The 25702-nt window shown below is 37.6% G+C and overlaps 1 protein-coding gene across 4 annotated transcripts in view; it reads left to right on the top strand.

The window, feature by feature from the left end:
- The window catches only part of LOC149285585 (protocadherin Fat 1-like), a 92533-nt gene that overhangs the window by 39496 nt on the left and 27335 nt on the right, over nt 1-25702 (top strand). For 2 of the 4 annotated variants that reach the window (XM_089495148.1, XM_089495146.1), the window contains exons 4-12: nt 4446-4775; nt 5063-5273; nt 7094-7102; nt 10139-10198; nt 11085-11224; nt 15633-15908; nt 16011-16221; nt 19955-24022; nt 24639-24835. In XM_089495148.1, the coding sequence (XP_089351274.1) occupies nt 4446-4775; nt 5063-5273; nt 7094-7102; nt 10139-10198; nt 11085-11224; nt 15633-15908; nt 16011-16221; nt 19955-24022; nt 24639-24835 (5502 nt within the window). The remainder of the gene's footprint in view (nt 1-4445; nt 4776-5062; nt 5274-7093; nt 7103-10138; nt 10199-11084; nt 11225-15632; nt 15909-16010; nt 16222-19954; nt 24023-24638; nt 24836-25702) is intronic. The other 2 variants (XM_089495150.1, XM_089495149.1) reach the window with 1 other exon arrangement.

The raw sequence follows: 25702 nt of genomic DNA, 5'->3' as shown, positions 1-25702 counted from the left end.
ACGTTTATTCTGTATTTATTGGAAGGTAGAGTTCAGTTAGAGCACAAAAATAATCTGAACAAAGGTGATGACAATTTAGACACATAGTGTATGACACAGTTTGTAAAAATAAAACAAGGAGAAACACAGAAAAACCTAATTATACAAACCCATATAGGTCATCTGCGGGAACCTCAATGTCCTTGATGAGTTTGAGAGTTTTCAGTGATGTTACAAATCCATAGAAAGTTCCAGGAGAGGTTCTCTGATTTTCTAAAACACAATCATTTTTATCCCCTGGTGAGCCCCTCCAGTGTCACAGAGACGCCCCAGGCCTAGCCCTTAGTATCACACATATATCATCTACATTTTAACATACATCTTTTAAGATTGACAGATCTCATTGTGTCCTCAAGATGACTCAAACTTAGCATAGAAGACCATCACCCTAAATTCCGTATCATAAGGGAGTTACCACTATTGGTCACTGAGGCTGAACCTGAATGCATTTATGGCAGAGCTCTGGTATGTACAAGCTGTCTGCCAGTTTGTGTGGCTTAAGAGGACAAGCTGTTGGCTTTAAAACACATCTGGCTAGGTTAAGCATTCCATTGCCAAACCCCTGCATTAGTCCGACACAGGCTCTGCATGACTTGGGCTTCTGAATTTCCAGAGGGCAAGTGGGCCTCTTGCCCCCTCAGGTGCCCATGTCCTTATTCCATGGCGCATCACAGGTCTCCAAGTCTGAAAACCCTTTTCATGGCCAACTCGTTGGCTTTTAATGTGCACATTTCCATTGTAGATGACAGTTTTCTTCCATATTTTGTTGCAAATGAACAAGCATTACAAGTCCAATTCCAACCTTCTTTCATGTTCACAATCAATATGGTGCAAATGCCTGGTGGGCTGTAGAGAGCATGTAATAATTACTTGTGGGATAAAATTCTTTAAATGCCTGGACCTATTTTTGTTCCCGTCTGGCTCTGAATATAGGTTTCTCTTCCCACCACGGTAGCAATGCAACGTCTTCTTCAGTGTTCCTTGTGATGCTTACTAAAGGTCAAACCGTCTATTATCCTCTCTGTAATTTAGAATGCCTCACATTCTGGCAATTGCCGAAACTTGGCTTTATTTCCTCAGATGGACGTTTCTGAGGCTGCATTTTGGCCCTAACTGCAGCTTAGGGGACAGACAGCATGATAGAGATGGGATAATGCTCGCTGTAATGTTCTGTTCTCTGCCCCACCCTCTGGTTTTCTTCACTCTGTCTTCTTTTTTTGAGCCTGTCACTTTCTATTCTCCACTAAATTGAAGGGCGTAGCTTGTTTAAAACCGCTTTTGCTTTCTCGTGGCCGTAAGCGCTTCCGTTCTTTCTGCCTTGTTTGTCTAACATGGGCTATTACCAGTCACTGCTAAGTAATGCCTAGCCGTTGCATGACATCACTGGCTTACAAAAAAAGAATAAAAGAGCATTCTGTACGAGAGACCCGAAGCTCTCTAGGGTGGAAGAATAACATTACATAAATCACAAAAATTAAATGTTTGTTTTTTTAAGTTATGTCAATGGAAATTCATTCAGATGTAAAATACATGTATGTATGGACACTACTACAGTGCACGGCTTGATTAGACAGATAATAGAGTAAGTAATAGAAGTGAAACACTTATTCCAGGACAAATATGATCTTTATGATAGTTAGTATAATAATACAGCTATTGTTTAGAAAATGACTTGTCATACCATATTTTCGGGAATGTAATGTTAGGAAAATAAAAAAGACACATTTTCCCGTCAGTATAACTGCATTTTGTTGAAGACAATAGATTCTGGGAGAAAGTGTCACCTGGAATTCTAACACATAGAAATGCACTGGAAACTCTTGCTGTCCATCTTCTTTGCTTTTGAGAAACATAACAGAAGCTTTCTTTCCAAAGAAACAGACAGAGATAGGGTATAGCTAAGGCACAATGCTCACAGGGGCCAAAAATGCAAATGCATGTAAGAAAGTTGAAGATCCTCACAGAAAGACACAAGAGTAGGGCACACTTGGCACCTGAACTTTTAGAACTGAGAACATGAATTCTGGATGTGAGAAATAAATATGACAGAAATAAATATTTGTGATGGCATGCAGAAGGAATCATTAAAAACCTATATTATCTTTTATTTATATAGTGAACGACATTTTTTGGCAGCACTTCTTCCAATACATTCATTCAAAGGGTATAACAAAACTGGAATTGACAAAGGTGACGAGATGAAGCGTTGCATAGGGCCCTGCTCACAAGCTATATGCTTTCTGAAAATTACAAATATATCATTTAAAGTGCTATAAATGTATGTCCACAGTATATATTTTTATTTGAGGTGGTGCATCACGTAAAAAATAGATGTTTTAAGTACATTGTTTATATGTTTTATAGTTGTTGAGTGTCTAATCTGACAATTACGTGTATGCTTTAAAAAATGTTCTAGCCGACGTGGAGTTAATTCTTGCTAAAGTCCATTAATCTGTTAATTTTGCTGGAGTAATTAAGTGTCATCACTGGGGCAGACACAGGGAGAAGGGATAATTGAGTGAGGTTTAAGTGTATGAAGTGTATTTCCCTTTTTTTGAAAAGAGTTCAACGTAATCAGCAGAAGTTGTAATAATAACCGGATTAGAAAAGAATGCGAACACGAATTAAACAGGCACAGAATTGCCAGCCTTGAAATAATATATGAACAGATGTACATCACAGTTTTTCTTAGGAACCCTGGGTCATAAAGTTTGGCATTTATTGAGCCAGAACACTGATTTTGACTCCTTTACCCCTTCCTTGGAGTTTAAGAACAGAGACTGAGGTCTGGAATGTTAATTGACATCCTGGATATCTGAATAGGATCGTCCCGGAACACCAATTCAAATGCCATTTAATCAGGGATTTGTGTTACATTTACCTGGATTACAAGAGGTAAACCACAATATTACGCACATGTGAAAGAGTCCTTTACTTCATAAATGAAAATGATCGTGAAGTTTTTTGCTAGAGCTTAATTACATGAATGTGTCCCCTGCCTCTGTGGTGGTTATTCACCAAACATTACACGTGTTTTTACTTTTAAATATAAACACAGCTTGACGTTGAGTAGTATATAGTTGTGTAGTATATGTTGCATGTATATGCAAACTATTATTTTCCCAAATCCCATGTTTTTCATGTTTAACTTAAACAGTGTAGGAAATTGCTCATCTAATTGACCTCTTAAAGGTGAATGTTGGTCATCATCAAACTTGAGTTCAAAGCCCTGCTTGTTTAACATCCGATGTCATATGAAGAATTGCAGCAAGAAAATAAGCAGAATGCACATGTTTGTGAGCCCCTTAAAGAACATCATTGTCTTGCATAAAATGAAACACATTAACTATAGCCTTCCATCCAGTCTCCTTCATCATCGCCACTGCCAAATGAGAAGGTTGCAGGACAAATAGTGTGGGTTTCATATGACAGTGAGGAAATACTTAAAATGTTATATTGACTCCCTTTTCCATGAAAATTATATCACGCAGGGTTGTTAAACGGACTTCATGTCATACAGACAGAAGAAAAGCTATAGAGGGATCTATAGGTCAAATCACGGATGTGATGATGTTGAATAGGAGGGCAGGGTTCTTATACGCCATGATTGCAGTGCAATTTTTTTGTTTACTATTATTATTTTATTATTGTTGTATTATTATTATTTCAATGTGTTTTTGGAAGTGCAGACTTTGAAAATTCTAATTTTCAAATACTGTGATATAAAATAGATGAATGCTATTTACTATGGCTCTGGCTGACCATATAGCTCAGAGAAATGTGACCATCTTGGCTGGTATATACCTCCTATATACGATAAGTCGGTGAGAAAACAATTCACTAAAATACACCTCTTGCTTATTTACAGAAATATAAGGCATATATCTTGGATATGATTTGCTGTAAACATTGCTTGCTACTTCTTTCAATTGTAAAACTTATAGTGGCAATATTATTTAATGATGTGCTATCAGCTGACAAATGCCATTAAACGATAGAGGCGGGGATCTCTTCTTTATGTCCCTACGTCGTGCCTTTCCTGATGGCAGGATGCTTTTACAGGAATGACATGTGATTGGCAGAACGTTAATAGCTAATAGTAACATACATATCTGAGTTTCATTCAGCAAATAACATTGTTACATTTCCTTGCAGAAATATGAGAAATACATAGTGATGACACTTTGAACATAAAACCGTGTAAATGTTTTTATATAGAATATAAAAGATTTATATGCTTTTCTGAAATTCATATTATTTGTACTACTCTAATATTATCTTTCCAAGTTGTATTATGTGTTAAATGGTAGAAGCATCTTATGATGCTACTTTGACAGTTGAGCCCTGGATTTAGTGGCAAATATCACTTAAATTGAAATAATGCTATGATTTTCTTTTTTGTGCAGGTGACTATAACAGATAACGGATATCCTCCAAAATCAGCGGTTACTAGAGTTATTGTAAAGGTGTTAGATGAGAATGAGCACAAACCCTTGTTTATGCAAAAAGTCTACAAGATTAGACTTCCAGAGCTTGAAAAGCCTGAAAAAGAGAAGAATGCCAAAAAGGAGACAATCTACAGAGTGATTGCTGTAGATAAGGATGCTGGGCCCAATGCAGAAATATCATACAGCATTGAGGATGGAAATGATGAGGGGAAATTTTTCATTGACCCCAAAACAGGATCTGTCTCCTCCAAGAAATTTTCTGCGGCAGGAGAATATGATATTCTGACGGTGAGTTTAACTCATCCTTGATCTAATTCGGAGAGCATATAGATATTACAAATGAATGTTTATGAATGAAATCCAAAAGGACTCATTTTGAACTTTGCTATTTACACTGTATGTTAAATATTGAATAATCAGTTGATAAATATAAACACATACATCTAAAACAAAATCTTTTCAGTTTTTCAGATTAAAGGAGCACCGAGACTCCTCCTAACAATGAATCTAGTGTATCTGTTTTTTTGAAGCATCTACTGATATGTTTTTTTTTTTATGATATTCCATGCTTGTAGATTAAAGCTGTTGATAACGGAAGACCTCAGAAATCATCAAGTGTTCGATTACATATAGAATGGATTGCAAAACCAACACCGTTAATAGAACCATTATCCTTTGAGGAACCATTTTTCACCTTTACTGTAATGGAAAGTGATCCTGTTGCTCATATGATTGGCGTGATAACGGCAGAACCAGTGGGCTCACCATTGTGGTTTGACATTATCGGTAAGCACGTAAAATTATTTTTCAGGAGCATGGAGGCTGCACTCAATCTGCCGGGCAATTTGAGAAACACAATAGAAAAGCATTATTACTGAATTTAGAAAAGACTTTTCAAAATGATGATTAGTATGTAGCTGTCCTCCTTTTGTTGCTTTGTTACACAGTAGCTATTTAAGACTTTATTTAAGATTTCCTGTTTCTTTAACTACTAATTTTACTGTCAAATGCTTCTGCATTTATGGAATTCACAGAAATACTGTTGTAAAAATGATTTTCTTCTACGATAAAAAAAAAATAATTGGAATTAAAGATGAATGTACAAGCATAGCCCGACTGGGGAAAAAAAACCAGCCCTGGAAATAATTGAAAACCGACCCCTATATTTCATGGTGACATTTTTGGGTACAGTGCACATGTCAGGTTCTGGCCCCAATATTTTTTGTTCAGAACAGGGACACACCTAATATATTTTAAAATATATTTGAAAAAATACATTAGTCTTAAATAAAATACGTATGAAAACACATAATCACTATTCCTAAGATCACAGTGTCCCATGACATAATGTAATGGGCTGGGACCAACTGAGAGAACACTGGTAGAGTTCATATAATGCAAAAAAAAACAAAAAACAGTAGTATGGAATTAACATTTTTTAAATTATCAGGGCAAGTAAACTTGTAGCTCCCCTAAAAACTTTGGAGCCAAAAGTGTAAGGGGATGATGAGGGAGGGGACGTGTGTAAGCTGCATGAATTATCAGGGAGAGAGTGTGTATGTATATATTGTATGGTGTTGGAGAGGCCGTGTGTATGTATGTATGTATGCGTATGTTGATGTTAAGATTATTTACTGTTTTAGCACCATCATACCCTGTAGCACTTTAGAATGGACAGACAGCACAACAAGTAGTAGATGACTAACCGAAACAACAGGTGGGGAGGGCCCTGCTCAAACGATCTTACAATGTAGAGAGAGGGTATGTATGTGTAAGTGTATGGTGCTAAAGTGGCTATATGTGTATGTGTAATTGTATGTCTATGTGTATGTGTAATTGTAACTGTGCAAGCAGCCTTGCTTTTAGGGCAGGGTCACGTCTGCCAGATATGGCGTCAGAATCTATTTTGCACCGGCAGCTACATTGGCAGCCACAGCCACATGTATTGTTAGATGGCGAGCATCAAGACCGGCACCAGTGGTCCAGGCCAGCCATGTTTACAAGAACGTATTGATATCCATCTCCATGGACCCAGATACTTATTTACATTTTGTTGTTTTAAACACATAATATTTAAAATGTGTAAATTGGCACTGCTGAACTTACTAAATGTGCAAAGTTGTGCAGCAGTCAGAAGGATAGACTTGTTTTGTGAGGATTTAATAACAACATAAAGCCTTGGCTATAGTACCACTTGGGGATCAATAGTCTTAATAAAGACAATATCATAAACAGATTAAAACACACATGGCCATGAAAAAAATTGAAAAAAAAAACATTACTAAAGGAATATTTATTTTAAGGGCCAGGCTGGTGTTGTAATGAGTGCTCTGTGACCTCCTTATTGTATTTCTATTTGATACTTAGCATTTAGTATGTTTCACCCATAACCTCCAGGTTTGTGTTGATATAAGTATTATTTAGAATGTAGCCCATTAGAGAGGTTCTACATAGTTCAATAATGTGCCTTGTGAAATGAATGCCTGCAAGCCATCGAAGCATGAGTGATTTCTTTGTGGATCAGATTACATAAGGAGCTGCCATGCATTACAACCTGGCAGTGTTCAGGAACCTGGAAAGGCAGCCAGGAAATTATCATCTTAAAGGAGACGAAAGTGCGTATCTTTAAAATTCTAATTCTATAAAGCTTATCATCCTGTAAACATGATGTCCATATTGAGTTTTCTGGCAGGCAGTAGATGCAATTGGAAGTCCAGGAAAACAGTAGAAACCACTTAGAGTCCGATCAGCTCGGTGGTGAAATATATTAAGAGCATTGGTATACCCAGATGGGATTGGCTCATATGAAGATTCACTCTTGCAAAATAACAATGAAGTTAGCCGATATTCTATTTTTGATCTTTGAGGTTTATTCATTAAATTAATAGTTTGAAGATAAATTAAAAATCTCATCTCGTTTAACTGTATTTAAAATGATATTTCCTCCAACAAGTCACAAAAGAAATTATTTTAGATTTATCACGCTGTTCGGAAAAATTATACAAAATTTCTTAATCCAGTCCTTATGCAAGATTCACATGTCCAGCCAACAGATCTGTGAATCTTTAAGATTTGTGTGTCATCCCTAGAGATGATGGGCATCTCTGGTGAATGCCCTAGACTTTATTAAACATAGGATGTAATAAGATGATGGCATTATTGAATAAGGAAGCCAGAAGAATGCACTCTAAAAACAGGGATTCTAGAGCACTCAAGCATTTCCAATGAATAACCCTGACATTTGATTTTGCTATGCAGGTAGACTTCAGGACACAGCACTATACTCAACAGAGAAAGGAATTTTATGATTCTCTTCATGGAAATTACTTTTGGACAGAAGCCCTCATAATAGCAGTCTATAATACGCTACCACATGTCAGCGTTTTGTCGTATTTTTTAATCCCATTTCAGCAGGTGATCTAATAAGAGGCAAAGTTAAGAGCTACCTTTGGCAGTGGTATGATAGTACAGCCGGTAGGAGCATTATAACTGAACGTAGTCCCAGCCTAGGGCTACGTGTGCACAAATAAAACTACTTCAAGGTTGCACTCGTCTGTTTGCTAATTTGGAAGCTGGGAGTTTATGGCATTGAAGCTTTTATGCAAATTCACAGCGAGCACTAAATAAAGTCCTTCTTAATGTTGCCTACACAACATTTAGCACCATTTAATGAATTTATTAATTACAACTACTTATATTATGTGCAGTGTTCCCTCTAAGCTGTGCGCTTGTGCGCGCGCGCATAGCTTTTTTAGAGAGCGCACATGTCCAAAATTTTTTTTTTAAACTTTATGTGGCGCGGATATTGTGCGCACAAAATTTTTGCTCTGTTAACATATTTGCACAAGAGAAATTTTCTGCGCACGCCAACTAAGAAAAATTAGATGGAACATTGATTATGTGCTTATAGTTCTTCAGTGTGTGTAGTCATTTTGGATATATTAAGATTAATAGCAAATTATTCTTTTGCCTCAATGAAGCAGGGTTGGGAAAAGACAGCATAACGAGCATAAGGAACAAGTCTCCTACTTCCTACCTACTTCATCCTTATAAAGACTGTCTAATGGAGATTCAGTTGTAGAATACACTAACTCAATGGGAACAATGCCTTAGCAATAAGGAATGACTATACGAAATACCTGGACATTAAAGCGGACCTGCTACGTTTCCCAAATCATATATTTTCCAGTTCTGTGTGCTAAAAAATCAGTCTAGTGTATTCACAGATTAAATATATACATTGGAAACGTTAAAATTTATGTGAAAACCAGGATCTCAATGTCCTTTTCTCAGTATCAGGATGATCCTTCTTCCTATTATGTCATCTCTGACCTGTTGTTAAGTTGCTGGATATTGTTAATAAGTTTAGGCAGAAGGAGGGCGAGTAGAAGGGGGAGAACTTCAGTACAAGGTATTGAGACTATTATTGTCCTGCCGCTTTAAGACACAGATAGCGGCTTCCACGAGGTAAACCTGGAATAGCGCAAGAGGAATTAGACTATTTTAATAAATGAATTGTTTTGTTGATATATATACATGTGTGTGTCTATAAACACTATGACATGGTTGTATGGAATGTACTCACAATTTAAAGTAGGAATTGGGAAATGATATTAAAAGCAACCTTACGTTGGCTGGAAGAGATGAATTGTATAAATCTGTATAATGGTTCAAATCTCCAGTCCTCCCCAGTTAGGTTGTGATGCCCCTTAGGTGGAGGCTGATTGGTACTAGCAGTATTAAAAAAAGAAGAAATGGGAATTTAGGCCATAAAAGTAATTAGTTCTCAATTATGCAAGTTTAGCCCCACAAGCCACTGAACTCATCTCTAAAGCAGTTATATTGATTTCAAGAGCACAAAGCTCATGCTATAGGTAATTAGAATAAATACGTATAATCACACAGAAAAAAATCATTTATTCCACTAAGCATCGGGAATAGGAGAGGATTTAGTCAAAAGTAAATTGCATCAATACAAAAGAAAAATGGAAACATAAACAAAGGTGGCCAGAGGATAAATAGTATTGTTTTACTTCCAAACATGTAGCAACCATTAGGCATTTAGCTGATACCTTGTAACAGTGTGCCTGACTGTGTTTATCCACCTTTACCCAATCTTGGAATAAATTACCTCAAATTATTCTTAATTGTAATAATGACCTATTAAATGATGTACATGTCCACATCAACACTCTAAACCCCTTTCTGCTCTCTCTTGTGTATATATATGTGTGTGTGTGTGTGTATGTGTATATATATATATATATATATATAGATATATCTATATATATATGTTTCTGTGTGTGTATATACATACTTTTCTATGTATGTGCATATAAAATATATATATATATATAAATATAGAATACATATGCATTCCATGTCCGTGCCTTTTCATACACATAAATATGTAAATGTTACAGGCTTGCAAGTACACAGTGCAATCTGAGTTTTATATAGATGCATTCATAGAAGTACAGCAAACCGAAGTACAATAAATCCAAAAATAACCGCTCGTTTAATAGAGTGCATTGAGGTATGTTTAACCAATGCTGCTCCAGCACGCCGCATGCTTCTATGTTACCAAGACGTGTGCATTGACATTCCATGTTTTCTGTGCTTTCTCTCTTTGTTATAAATGCTGCCAGGAGAAACAAGTGAAGTGTTTTACATCTTTCAGATGGCCTGTGACCCGAACTGTATAGCAGAAGGTATCTGCTAAGATCTCATGTCATCATTAACATGAGATCGCATTTAATTTGCAAAGGAACATTGTGTTTATGTGATCTGAACGTCATTATTTATCGGTTTACGTATCGCCATCATATTCAGCAGGGCTGCAGATTAAGACATACAGCATGTTTCCAAAGATTTTAGGGCTGCAAATATTTGTTCACCATCACTCGCCTTAGAGGAACAGCTATGGCTCTACAGTAGGGATAATAGGCAACTGTATCTATTGTTGGCTGTTTGTTTTATATTCTTATTGTGGTTTTTGTGCATATTTTTTTCATTTAAACATGGCTGTCTAATGGCAGTTGTGCAACCCTATCAGAGCTTTTAGCATCGGCAATAAAAATGTTCAAAAAAATAAAATGTAAAGTCATTTGGTACGATTAAAAATAAGGAAATTACTTGACAGCAGGGACCTCCCTTTTTAGAAAACCCATACAATCTATTAGAAAAAAAATGGCTCTCAGTTGAAGGGTTTTGTGAAAATGATTCTATTGCACAATTCATCAGTGTTTAGTCTATTGGCATTATCAAAAGCTGTGATAATATCCACAATTGTTAAAACAATTTAGATTTAATTACAGCAAGTTTCAGTATAACAGTCCAATTAATATACAGAGCTCAACAGCCCTCGCTTGTTTTCATTTCTGTGTTTTAGATTGTGTCAATGTGATGTGAAATGGTGTTGTACACATCTGCCATCATCTCGTCTGGTCATTTTAATTTTTTTTTGTATTTTTATGAAACGTAGCCACCTGTGCAGTAGTGTTATATAGCTTTATGTTGCTCTGTCTACTGTTGCTTGGGTTCTGCAAACAGACAAGATTTGTCTATGAACACTCCTTACTTATTTTTTTGAACCAGGTGGCAATTATGACAGCAGATTCGATGTGGACAAGGGCACAGGAACCATCGTTGTTGCTGGACCACTCGATGCAGAACAGAAATCTAATTACAGCTTGACAGTGGTGGCAACAGATGGGACAAGATCTATCAGTACACAGGTAATTGAATTGCTAATGAAGTGTTTAAACTGAGTATTTCATACGCGTGTAGCTGTATAACATAACTTATGCATTGGACTAGCGTGAAATTGTTTAAAAGCAAGTTTGCCTAATGGGTGTTTAATAATGATGGTCATTGCCCAGTATATTCTTGACTTGCGGGATAGATAAATAATGGTAACTGCCACGGAAGATTCTGTACCAGCTGATCGTAGTTTAAGGCAAGGAGTACAAAATATGATTGTGGTGGCAAGTCGTGTTCCCCGTGAATTATGTTTAAATTATTTATTAAAGAATATACGTTGCGAGAGTTCTTTTATCATTGTGCCTTTTGCATTGTTAACATGTTAGTGTATCATGCAGTGGGGTCTTACGGTTCCATTCACAAATACACAATATCTAAAGAAAAGACTTAAAGGGCCTCAAAGATCACCCCTTGATAAAGACTATTCAGTCGATACATTTAAGTGGGCTAGCCTCTCAATTACCCTTTTAAAATTACATTTTCTTCAAGCTTAGTGTTTTGTGTCTTTTTTTACTCTCTTTTGCTAATCCTTGTATTTTCCTTTCTATTTTAGTTGCCTAGTTCTTTGCACTCCTAAGTGCAAGTTTTTTAAATTGCTATATAGTTTCATATTTGTTTGTATTTTTTATATATATATTGTTGCCTAAAAGCTCCCACTGTTTACTGATTTTTGCTGTGGTGCTTTGGTTCAAAGAAAGCTGAAGCATCCTAGCTGCAAGTTACCATAACACCAATTTACATTATGCCGAATATATATATATATATATATATGAAGACAAATAGATTTATAACCTTGAGCACTCGCGCAAAAAAGTTAATTTTTATGAGCAAGTCCTAAAATTAACGCTAAATCTTTACAAAAATTCTGGCATGGAAAGAGTTAAAATACCGGCATTTGAAATGCCCACGGGGTATCAAAATTCCAATTTGAAAAATGCACACTTCCCAAATGCTGCCTTTTAGCCCCCAACAAACCTATTCATGCACTCGGGCGATGTTGCTGAACACATATTGGGGTGTTGTTTGACAGTGAGAAATGAAGCAAAATGTGTGTAGAAAAAAAATAGTTGTGCTTCCCTTGCAAAGGCATAATGAGATTGTGCAGTGAGCCCAATATGCATTTGCCCCTTTCCTCACCCCAGCTCTTTTTCTCTGCAGGAGATGGGTTTTGCCGAAAGCATCTCCATGACTGTGATGTACTGTACTTTCTGCCTGTCGGCTCCAGCACAATGCTGCAAATGGGGTCTGTCCAGGTCCCGGCACATGGAAAGTGCTTCTATTGATGTCAATGAGAGCACTTTCCTGCCACTGATTAGCAGCTTGAAGTGATGACACATTGGGAGAATTTAAACGTACATGGGGGGAAGACAAAATGTTATCCTGAATATAGAGCAGAACTAGAGACCAGGTGTGGTATTTGAGGTCCTACAGAAGGCAGAAAAAACTTGGAGACAAGTTCTGTACTTCTCTGTATCAAATATCATATAATGAGGATATCTCGGCTGCACTTAGTGAGAATATTGCAATTCTCCATACACTTCCTATGGACCCTTCTAAGAAACCCTCTACAACATTTTGTTTTACTGCTTGCAATGTCTTAATTTTACATGGTAGTGAGCACTTCTTTAAATATTTTCCCGGAAGCTGAGGGAAAGTAATTATTTTAAATTAGCGAGCCCGTAAATGATTCCACAAGGGTCCACTTTAACTTGATTTTTTATACTTGTGCATTAATACCTTTCATATTATCCAGTTTTTTTTTTCTGAAATCTAAGGAATCCATTATTTATAAGAAAGCAACATGCCTATTTTTGGCCTTTTTTTAACCTGAATTTAATACTGCTGCTATTGTTGCAGAGACCATAACACATCCTTTGAAACATTGCTGTTCTGTGTAGAATAATCCCCTGGTTAGGCTTTCCTTGACTTTTGAGTTACTTGTACAACTCTCAAATCACTGAAGCAAAGATGGGGGCTGGGATTTAGTGTGGAGGGCCAAACAGGGTTACTGGAGTGGAGTTAACAAAACAAAAAAAAAAGAGCCAACTAGGGAGCACAAGCAGTGCATTTCTTTTGTATTATAAATGAAATGTCAATGTTCAGGGTAAAGCTGTTCATCTGTTTGTCATTGTGACATATCATAAAGTTGACCTTTGGTCTTGGGTTTTATGATGTCCCAGTGTAATTCAACCTATTTAATGCAGTAAAGAAAATGTAATCAATTCACCCCATGACTTTGTGTCATATTCTTCTCCTTTGAAGTCTCTTGCACAGGTAATAGACAGTTTAATGTCCCTGGCATCCTCACCAAAGAAGAATGCATAATAAAGTATTTTAATATGCATTTTTAAAAGGTTAAAATACCAACCAAAAAAACCACACAAAAACTTCACCTTAGGGAGAAGCTGTAGTTCCCCTCCTCATCTGTGGCCCAATCATTCTTGCCATTGATTGGCCAATTGAAGCAACCAATCAGTGGCAGGAAACAGCTCCTATTAAAATAAAGAGCTTTCCATGCATGTATATAAGTGTCTCATTACACCCCCGGATGTCCGCTAAGCCGGACATCCGGGGGTGTAATGAGACACTCATGGAGCACCAAACAAATGTCCTGGACAACAACAAAAACTAGGAGGCAGGGAAAGGGTCTAAAGCATTGGGTGGGTCGGTCATTTGGTTCCACAGAATCCTATTTGAAAGCTATTTGTACTTTTCATTAGATTTCTTTTTTTAGCCGTAAATCTTTGATAAGGGGTCAAGAGAGAAGTAACATAACAGTAAACATAACACAAAGGCTTTTGCAATGTATTCACAAACCGGATTAATTTTGTGAGTGGACCTCCATATCTTGCCGCGCTGAAGGTTTAATCGTTGGGGCTTTTCACAATAAAGAATTCTGAGAATGTGTTGAGTCTGAAAATCTAAATGCACGTTCCTCAAGCTTTTTTTTTTTTTTTTTGCTCTATCCAGGCTGTATTTTATGTAGCTGTAGTTTGTAATGTTAGTTGTCGGAGAACTGCTTGCCTCTCCAGTTTCTTTCTCTGGCAGACACGGTGTTCCACAACATTCACAAGGTCATGGCTGCAGCAGATTTTTGAGAAAATGCACGCAAATTATGCTCCATAAATTATACTTATGTCCTATGGTCTGTGCTAATTTGTCTGGATACATGTATATATTTGCAGTTTCAATTCCCCTATGTGTTATGTGTTATCTTACATCTGACTAAGCATACTTTTCACACTTGCCTAACTGATTATAGATCCCTTCTATGTAAGTCAATCGCCCTTGAATATAATCAGTGGTGTTTTGGTCACATACCATAAAAATTGGCTTTGGGAGCTTTTTTTTCTGGCCTTAGATAGTTTTGGATTAAAGGCACCATTCTCCTGCTAAATGTAACTAAACGGAACATTCGAAACGACTTTCCTATCACTGTCAAGTGTCCGAGCTTTTTTCATCTCTCCACATGGACTGTATAATCCATTTAATACGGTCTTTCAAAGCCTGGCATTTTTAATAATCTGGCTACACTGTAACATTTGGACAGCCAAGCTTTGTAAGCTATACATTTATTTCCAATTCAAGAAAAAGTTTACCACTGGAAGTGTTATTGTTTAACTGATGCCAGCTTTAATTAAAGTTAAGATCTTTACAAAAAGTGTACGCAATTATGGTTCCAGATGTAGCTACAAGCTGTAGTTCCCACATGCCGCACTACGCATTTTCTGTAGAATCAATCCATTCAACACAAACGTATAATTTTAAATGAAACCAATATTATTCTCAATGGTGTCTAATCAATATTCATGAGGAAACGTATCGTGGCTGGTAAATCAGTTTCTGTGTACAGCTAGAGCAGTGCACTAATTTTATTACAGTGTTGTCCATGTGTTGGGGTTATTTGAGATGGCCGGGCAGCAACGCTCAGTGGTCTCAGAACAGTGCAAACATGCTATAAGTCACTTTAGCCAGTAAAAACAAAAGTGGACATTAGGCTGATATTAGGCTACCAATTAGAAGTACCCAACAATGAATTACCTGGTAAAATTCCTTTACACGAAAGAAGCAGCAGACCACCAACATATAATAATCCTTCTCCTGGGTCTTGGCTCATGTCTTTCTAGGCGCAGAGTCCTAACATTGGTCTCCTCTTCCACCACTGCATGCCAGCAAGTTTGTAGGATGGCGAAGGTGCTGCAAGGGGACACGCATGCTAATATTTCTGGAGAATGTGAAAAATAATTAGATGTAATTTTAATTAATGACTATACTGAATGTTACTTATTGTAACCAAAACAGTCCAGTGTCAGGATATACATTTACAGTTTGAGTTATTTTTTCTCCAATAATCTTTTTTGTTTTCTGTTTTTTTGAATTCAGGTTCTCATTAAAGTGATAGATACAAATGACCACAGGCCGGAATTTTCGACTTCAAAGTATGAAGTTCTAATCCCAGAAGATATTAATCCAGAGACTGAAATTTTGCAAGTCACGGCTACAGACAAAGATGAGAAGAACAAGTTGATTTACACTTTGCAGAGCAGTACCGACCCTGTCAGTCTAAAGAAGTTTCGAATTGATCCTGCCACCGGCTCATTATACATTGTTGAAAAATTGGATCATGAAACTATGCAGCAGCACATCCTTACAGTGATGGTAAATCGTAATCCCATTAATCTCGGTCTCCACTAACAAGGTAGAGATTTTTACTCTGCAAATGGACTGCACCACTGACCCTACCGTTCTTTCATTTTTCAGGTACGCGATCAAGATGTTCCTGTTTTACGCAACTTTGCCAGAATTGTTATTAATGTAACTGACACGAATGACCATGCCCCATGGTTTACAAGCTCGTTCTATGAAGGCCGAGTATATGAATCAGCAGCTGTTGGATCAGCTGTTCTGCAGGTTACCGCGTTGGACAAAGACAAAGGAAAAAACGCTGAAGTTGTTTATTCTATTGAGTCTGGTAGGTGCAAATTAAACCATGGGAATATGCTTTTGGATTTTCTTCCCAGGGAGAAGCAAAAGTGGTTATCGCTGATATGATTCTATATCGTTCCTTAGAATACGCATACTAAAGTATATATCAAAATCTTACAATAATAAATGTCTTTAAGTTGAGTGAATAGACCACTGAGTCATATCTGTAGTTAACTTACATAAAGTTGCAAGAACTTGAGCTAGGAGTGCTTGGAAAATGTACCATTTGACAGGATCCTTTGACTCCGAGTTGTGTGTATACACTTTATGTATTTCTGTGTGACTTGCTGAGATCAAAGGCAGAAAGGATTGTCAGTAAGTGTTTTTTGTGTAAGAAGGGCTGACCAATCATTGGTTGGTGCCTAAAGATTTTCTTTCTGGGGGCTACACCCAAGCCCTTAGGGAATAGACCACTTGGAGGACCCCTAAGAATTCATTTTCTTACTGACTAACAAGGTTGATTGGTTTATTACATGTTAATTAGAATAACAATTATTAAGGCTCTGGCAAAGACTATGGCTACTTAGCACCCTGGAGACCACAGCAGTTCACTGTTCATATGTACTTTAGTTATGCCTGGTCACTTTCCTCCTACAGAAAATTCTAAATAATTCTGATTCAACCATTTTGAACAGAATAGTATCATATAAATGCAGTTTTGCTCAATTATTGATAAATATTGCTTTTAAGATGTATCATTGCTAACATTACTGAGCTTTCAAAGTTAATCTTATGTTTATTTATTAGTGGTGGGGGCCAGCACGTTCAGAACTGGCGAGTATTTCCCCAATTAATTATTTTTGGAACTTATCATTCATGCGGTGAGAGAACTGCAGCCTTGCCGAAAATCTAGGAGATCAGAATTAGTTTTAAATGAGAACATTTATTTGCCTGCTGGAAAGGCAAACGACAAAGTGCTAACCCTATGTATTTAGTCTTAGATGCAGTGACAGGAACATGTAAATATTATTCCTAATATACACGCTATAATCTTGAGTGGAATCAGTGGAACTTAAATGTCATCTTCTACATGTTGTGACTTGAGAAACCGAATAAGTATTCCTTTATAACATATCCTGTTGAGTAAAAGCACATTCTTTTTGTTTATTGTCATTTTTGGTAACATATTGTCATATTAATGGGCTTTTCAGTTAAACTCCCAAAGTTTGTCTGTCAATATATTTTTTCCATTGTTTCCTTCTGGCTAAACAGTAACAGAAATGTGTGCAAGCAATGTCTTTTTTATGCTTAAATCCGTAAAGTCTCAGGAATTTAGGATTCACGCAGCACATTTTATTTGATAAACTCATTTGCTTATATTGGCTTTCTATAGCATTTTGTTCCCTCTACCATTAGGAGCCATTAGTGTGGTCACTGCTATTAAATATGAGTGGCATTTTAATTAATTCTCAGAAGGCTGTAGCATGAGCTATGGATCGGTCCTGTTTTCCGAGGTAGATGGGGCTGGCTGTCTACCAGTGATCTAATTTTTGCAGTGGCATATCTATTGATTTGTAAACATGTGGAAAGAGTAAGCCTTGGTCTTGAAGCCCAAGACTTTGAATTACAGAGTTGGGAATGCCCCCTTGTGTATCGCACCCAGCCAGCACTATGTGTACTTATGCCCCCAGCCTGCCCCTCGCATTAGTATTGATGTATGTAATGGCCCCGGCTGCCCCCCTTGTGTATTGATGCCGCCTGCCCAGATAAAATACTGCCCTGCAGTATGGGGGATGTATATCTGACTAGTTGGTTCCCTTCCATGGGTTTATACAGCCTCCATACTGAAGGGCAGCATTTTATCTGGGCTTGTCAGCAATATGTAAAAGTTAATGTCCCCCATACTATCATTATTATCGTTTATTTCTATAGCGCCAACAATTTACACAGAGCTTAATACAATACATATATTCAAGGGGTATGACGAGACTTGACAGACTAAGACAAACCGATACATTAGGTGGCGATAGCCAAGCTTAGAATCTTGAGACCCTTGCATATTGCCGGGGACGTCTGGTCTTCCTACCTTATATACCAATTTTGGCGCATTAATTATTTCACAGCGTTTAAGGAACTGTTTGAAGGTTGATTGGGGACTTTAAATACTTTGGTAGTATTGACCGGCCAGCCTTATTTTTGTTTCGAGTTCTGAGAAAAATTATGACTGATGCTGAAACATCAGTTCTACTTAACACTTTAATTGTTGATAGAACAAAATGAAGAATTCTATTGCACATTTTGTCGACATATGCAGTACTGCACAAATAATGACGAAGCTAAGACATAGAGGAAAATTACAAGAGGTAAAGAAAGTTTGTGGACTTCAGAGCTTAGGGCCTTAGATGGGTTAATATCAATCGTATTTTTCAGCAGTGCAAATGTCTTTAAATGTCAGATTTTTCCATTCAATCTTTGGGAGGAATAAATTATAATGCTCCGTCATTCATGCAGAATAGCAGAGGGATTCCTGAAATGTTTGCAATATTTCCCCAGCTCTTTAATGTTCTATTCTAAGAATGACAGAGTGTTTGAAACTAAGCATGCAGGGGTCTTACCATCCACCAACTCACAAGAGGAGATCTCTGTCTCTATTGATTGTATAAAAACATTTCTCTCTCTCTGACAATCTTCTTTTTAATTTTAAAAATTTGCTGAAAGAACCTAATTATATCCTTAAAGTAGAATTCATTGCAAATAGCCCCTTGTTAACACACATCACTTACTTTTCATCAGCCAGCTCAAATACACACTGTGTAACCAGACTGTTATAATCACATTTTCTTCTCTAAGAGGTATGTAATAGCATATTTTTGATTTTAAGCACCTCAAGTGGACCTCTGAAGTAGAGCCCTGAGCGGGACTGCTTTTTGAATCCCGCTCCCGCCCACTCCCGTTGTTTTGAATCCCGCTCCCGCAATGTGGGTGTTCCGCTCCTGCCACATTTGTGGCCAATCCCGCCCGCTCCCGCCACATTTGTGGCCAATCATGCCCGCCTCCTTACTTGATTTCCCGCGCAGTCCCGCAAGGCTGCCCTCGAGTTGTTCCCTCACAGCGTTTCTTCTCTTGCTCCGCCCAGGAACAAGGCGGAGTCACAGGAAGAGACGTCACATCACGTGACTCTGCCTCGTTCATGGGCGGAGCAAGATAGGAGACACTGTAATGGAGCAGCGAGAAGGCATCCTTGCGGGACTGTGCGGGATTACCGGGACACGCAGGTACAGTGCCTGACCGCCCGCTCCCACCCGCAGCCCCAGAAAGACCGCCCGTACCCGCGGTACCCGCCTTCCAATGCAGTCCTCTACTCTGAAGTTTCATTGTTGCAATTAAGAAAAAAAAACTATGCTTTATGGTATTTTGAAAAACCTTTGCCAATATTTTTTTTTTTAACTAAACGTATTAGAAGGCCATTTTTGAATGGTGAATGAACCCTCCGGAGATGTCCCCATATTTCTCTTATATCTAAACATAATGCAGGAATATTACCAATCAAGTATATTGTCGGTGGTAACGTTTCATATATAGTCTGAAAAATGCATTGGTTATAGTCTAATCAATGCATTTCTTGCCTAAAACAAACTCCAACATATTACATTTGAAATAGTTAATTTTGAAGCTTTCAGGTTTCATTGGTGTGTACCAAGAGTATGTTGGCATTATTGTGTTGTTTTGCAATACATTTTCTCATACTTTCTTTTTTTTTTTTTTTTTTTCTCCTCTAGGGAACACAGCAAACGCTTTTACAATTGATCCAGTTATGGGAATTATTAAGACTGCAAAAGAACTTGATCGCACAGTCAACAGTCAGTACGAACTGGTCATCAAAGCTTCAGATCGTGGGGTTCCTCCAATGAGCCAAATAGTATCAGTATATATTACTGTTACAATTTCTGATAACGCAGCACCCAGATTCACGACGAAAGAGTTTTCTGCCGAAATTAGTGAAGCTGCTCGCATTGGTACTTTTGTGCAACTGCTCTCCATCCGCAGTCAGTCCTCTGTAGTATATGAGATAAAGGATGGAAACATAGGGAATTCATTTGATATCAATCCCAGCTCTGGCATCCTTATTACTCAGAAGCAACTAGACTTTGAAACACTTCCTTCTTATGTACTTACTGTTCAAGCAACAAATATGGCTGGATTGTCAACAAACACCACTGTTGTCATACATGTTAGAGATGAGAATGACAATTTTCCAGTTTTTGTGCAAATTGAATACAAAGGTCTTATTAGTGAGTCTGCATCACCTAACAGTGTTGTCCTCACGGAGGAGAATGTTCCGTTAGTAATACGGGCCACTGATGATGACAGAGAATCAAATGCTCTGCTTGTTTATCAGATTGTTGAACCGTCTGTCCGCAAATATTTTGCTATTGACTCTAGCACTGGTGCAATACGTACGTTAGCAAGTCTAGATTATGAACAGACAAACATATTCCATTTTACAGTACAGGTACACGATATGGGTTATCCGCGTTTATTTGCAGAGCGTGCTGCTAATGTTACCATATACGTGCTTGATATCAATGACTGTCCACCGGTTTTCACAAGAGATGTCTATGAAGCCTCACTTTTGATACCAACATACAAAGGAGTCAGGGTTATTACAGTGAATGCAACAGATGACGACTCTGGATCCTTTTCAGAGCTCATGTATTCCATTGTTGAAGGGAACATTGGAGAAAAATTTGCAATTAATCCCCTTAACGGAATTATAACTGTTCAAAGCACAAACCCATTAAGAAGCAGATATGAATTGACTGTACGGTCCTCTGATGGTAAATTTTCAAGCCTTGCATCAGTTAAGATTAATGTGAAGGAAAGCAAAGAAAGTCCACTGAAATTCACTCAACGTTTGTACACTGCAGAAGTGCAGGAAAATGAAACTCAAGTAAAAACTTTGACTATTATTAGTCCGGTTGGCAACCGTATTAATGAACCCTTGTTCTACCGAATTCTTAACCCAGATGTTAGATTTAAAGTTAGTCATACATCTGGTGTATTGTCAACTACTGGAATACCATTTGATCGTGAACAGCAGGAGTTATTTGAATTAGTGGTGGAAGTCACAGATGAGCATATTCCTCCAAGACTTGCACATGTTTTGGTGAGATTAACCATACAAGATGTAAATGATAACAGCCCTGTTTTTGTTAACCTCCCTTATTATGCAATGGTACAGATAGATGCTGAAGTGGGTCATGTTATAAGACATGTAACGGCCGTGGATCGAGATATTGGCGAAAATGGAGAAATACGCTATTCCTTAAAAGAGCATTCCCAGAACTTTCAGATTGGACCAAGTGGTGAGATCTCTATAAAAAAGATGTTTGATCCTGATGCATTTAATAAGGAATATTTTATAACCGTAGTAGCAAAAGATGGCGGAAACCCATCATTTTTTGCTGAAGCTACTGTCTCAATTACAGTAATGAATAAAGCCATGCCAGTTTTTGAAAAACCTTTTTATAGTGCCGAAATAGCTGAAAATGCCCAGCTTCACAGCCCTGTGGTCCATGTACAAGCCAATAGTCCAGAAGGGCTTCGAATCATTTACAGTATCACAGATGGTGATCCATTCAGTCAATTTAATATCAACTTTAACACTGGCATCATAAATGTTTTTGCTCCCCTTGATTTTGAATCCCATCCAGCCTATAAACTAAGAGTGCGAGCCACGGACTCCCTAACGGGAGCACATGCCGAAGTTTTTGTTGACATTATCTTGGAGGATGTCAATGATAATAAACCAGTGTTCAAAGAGAAAGCATATGCTGCCACCTTGTCTGAGGCATCCATAATTGGGACATCTGTTGTGCAAGTATATGCTGTAGATGCGGATTCTGAACAGAATAATGCTATTTCCTATGAACTGGTTGGGAACAATGGCAATGCTTCCCAGTATTTTCACATTGACAGAGTCAGTGGAGTCATAGTAACAACAAAGTCTTTGGATTATGAGGAGTTCCAAGAGTATAGTTTATTAATAAGGGCTGTTGACAATGGTGTTCCTCCCTTAAGCAGTGACACCATAGTAAAGGTTAGCATAACTGATATTAATGATAACCCACCTTCATTCACCCAACAACTTTATGAAGCTAAATTTAGTGAGCTTGCTAGACGTGGACACTTTGTCACTTGCGTTAAAGCAACAGATCCTGATCATTCAGATACTGAAAAACTTGAATATTCTATACTTTCTGGGAATGAGGATATGAATTTTGTCATTGATGGTAAAAGTGGTATAATAACAGTTTCTAACTTACGGAAATCAGCTCTGCATCCACTTTACACCCTAAATGTGTCTGTTTCGGATGGCGTTTTCAGAAGTTCAGCCCAGGTTCGCGTTGCTGTAATGTTTGCCAACTTATATAGCCCTAGTTTTGGACAAAATGAATATGAAGTGGAGCTTTCTGAAAATTCTCCAGTGCATACCCTTGTTACGGAACTTAAAGCTGTTGATGAGGACAAAGGGCTGTATGGGCAGATCAGTTACCATATTCTTAATGAGTTTGCAAAAGACAATTTCTACATTAATGAAAGAGGCCAGTTGTTTACTACAGAAAGGCCTGACCGTGAAAACCCAACCAACAAGGTAATCCCTATAAGTATAATGGCAAAGGATACTGGAGGAAAAGTTGGCTTCTGCACTGTTAATGTTATACTTACAGATTATAATGATAATGATCCAAGATTCCGCTCCACCGAGTACAAAGTAAGCATTGCATCCAATGTACCACGGGGATCAACAGTTGTAAAAGTCACAGCATCTGATTGTGATGAGGGAGCCAACGCCGATATATCTTATTCCATTGAAGCAAAATCTGAAACTGTTGAAGAAAATTTTGAAATCAATCCATTTTCTGGCACCATTTCTACAAAGGAAAGCTTGGTTGGTTTAGAAAATGAAGTCTATTCATTCTTTGTTAAGGCTACTGATGGAGGATCCCCTTCAAGAGAATCGATTGCCCCTGTCTTCATTAAGATTATCCCACCTGAAGTGATGTTGCCAAAATTTTCAGAACCATTTTATACGTTAAGTATCTCAGAGGATGCTGCGATAGGTACAGAACTTGATGTCATGAAAGCAGAAAGCAGCTATCCCATAATGTATTCTCTGGTGAAAGGAAATACACCTGAAAGTAATGTTGAGGACATTTTTGTTATTGACAAACAAAATGGCCGATTAAAACTTGAGAAAGCTTTAGACCACGAAACAACAAAATGGTACCAGTTCTCAGTTATGGCTCGAAATGTTCATGACGAACAAGACATGGTTTACTCTGTAGATGTCAATGTTCAAGTCAAAGATGTTAATGACAATAAACCAATTTTTGAGGCAAATCCGTATGAAACAATCATCGCTGAAAATCTTCCTGGAGGCACAAAGGTTGTGCAAGTAAAAGCAGTTGATCTTGATTCAGGCTCCAATGGGCGTGTTTCATATATACTGGCAGATTTGCAAGAACCACAGGAAATTAAACAACTTTTCTCGGTGGATTTGGAAACTGGATGGGTCAGCACTCTGGGTGAACTTGACCATGAGAAAAACAACAAATACAGCATTATTGTCATTGCGTATGATCATGGTGATAAGGTTCTGTCCTCTACTTCTGTGGTTGATGTAACAGTTATAGATGTGAATGACAACCCACCTCGATTTACTGCTGAAATCTATAAAGGAACAGTAAGTGAAGATGACCCACCTGGTGGTGTGATTGCCATTGTGAGTACCACAGATGAAGACTTGGAAGAGATAAACAAAGAGGTCACCTACTATATCACAGGCAAGTACATTTAAGTAACTTGATAGAATATTGAGATTCCTTTTAAAATATAAGCAGTTTGTTTATTTATTAAGAGCATAATGGTGCCTTCTCCATCAAATTAAGTTTAATTGTGCCACAAATGCATTTTTGCATTGGGTTATATTTTATGGATACAACCTTCGTAAATGTCAACTTTTTAAAAGTACATTTGTTTGAAGTGGAATTTAGCTCTTTTGAAACGTAGGTTCAATACCCTTTTGTTGAATTGGTTGAAAATATTATGGCACTTGAAGCAATTTCATAACAATTGCATTTAATTCAATATAGTTATTAGCACTATTAGGAAAATAAATACTATAACAAAATAATAAAAAAACAACACACTTTCTGTACTGCAAGTACGGCATATGTTTTCTTGAACTACCACTCTGGCTGAGGATGTTAGCCCTGACACCTAATCAGGGGTTCTATCTCTTGTAGAACTACAACTCTCGTTATTCTGAACCATTACAAATGATATTTACCAATCATCATTGCATCTGGAGATTAACCTTCTGTTTTTAGATATAGCTATGCATATTTTATACCCCGCTGCACACAGTGTTACATTTGTTGGGTTTTTTTGCTACTTTAGGAGGAGATCCGCTTGGTCAATTTGCCATTGAAAACATGCAGCATGAATGTAAAGTCTATGTGAAAAGGCCACTAGACAGGGAAGTGAAAGACAATTATCTTCTGAACATAACAGCAACAGATGGAACTTTTGCAAGCAAGGCTGTAGTGGAAGTCAAAGTCCTTGATGCCAATGACAATAGTCCTGTGTGTGACAAGGTAAGCATCCTGAGGCTTTGTGTGTATAGAACTATTTGTGTATTTGTTGTTTCATGTAGCAAAGAAAACTGTGATGGTGAACCTCGCAATCGGTAAATAGTTATTTTATATATATATATATATATATATATATATATATATATATCAAAATATGACAATGTTGTGCTTAAACTTACAAGAGCCATATGTTTTATTGTTTTTATATTTTGAATGCTTTATTAACCCCTTAACGGCCATTGACGTGTCAGGCATGTCTCGCAAAAACGGTCAGGTGACGACCAATGACGTGCCTGGCATGTCATTTCATTCAACAAGCTTAAACGGTCTTGCTTGATGTCGAGGCGTTAAGCAACACCGAGATCGGCATCAGGGGCCATATTAGGCCCCTCCCCGGGGCGTCAACATCTGCCATACACTGTATGGCGGCGGATGCCCCGTTTTAAGAGTTTAGGAGGCGATCAACACTCACCCCAGGACATGCTGGGATGAGTTTGCCACTCGCGGCACGTGCTTTAAAAAAATTAACAAAGTTGGAAAAGTTCACTAGAGGGTCTCCAGACCCTCTTGAGAGCTCTGGCTTAATCTGCAGGTTGAATACAGGTACTACATTCAACATGCAAGTCAATGGACTCAGCTTTCTAATCACAATGTGATTACTAAATATATTTTAAAAAAATTAAATGCTAAAAAAAATTAGATGAACCATCCAGTTCCAGCAAAATGTAAAAAAAAAAGTCCAAAAAGAATAAAATAAAAAAAAAAGTTTATTATTATGAGCAAGTGCTAAAATTAGCGCTATATCTTCCCAAAAATCTTGACATGGAAAGATGGCCCTATTAGGACATGGGGGCAGTAGGACCCAACGTA

This window comes from Sceloporus occidentalis, unplaced genomic scaffold (genome assembly GCF_023333645.1).
Source record: "Sceloporus occidentalis isolate IW3139 unplaced genomic scaffold, rSceOcc1.0.p SCAF_77, whole genome shotgun sequence".
Lineage (NCBI taxonomy): Eukaryota > Metazoa > Chordata > Lepidosauria > Squamata > Phrynosomatidae > Sceloporus > Sceloporus occidentalis.
The sequence above is the reverse complement of the archived record's forward strand: the minus strand, read 5'-3'. Positions and strand labels throughout refer to the sequence as shown.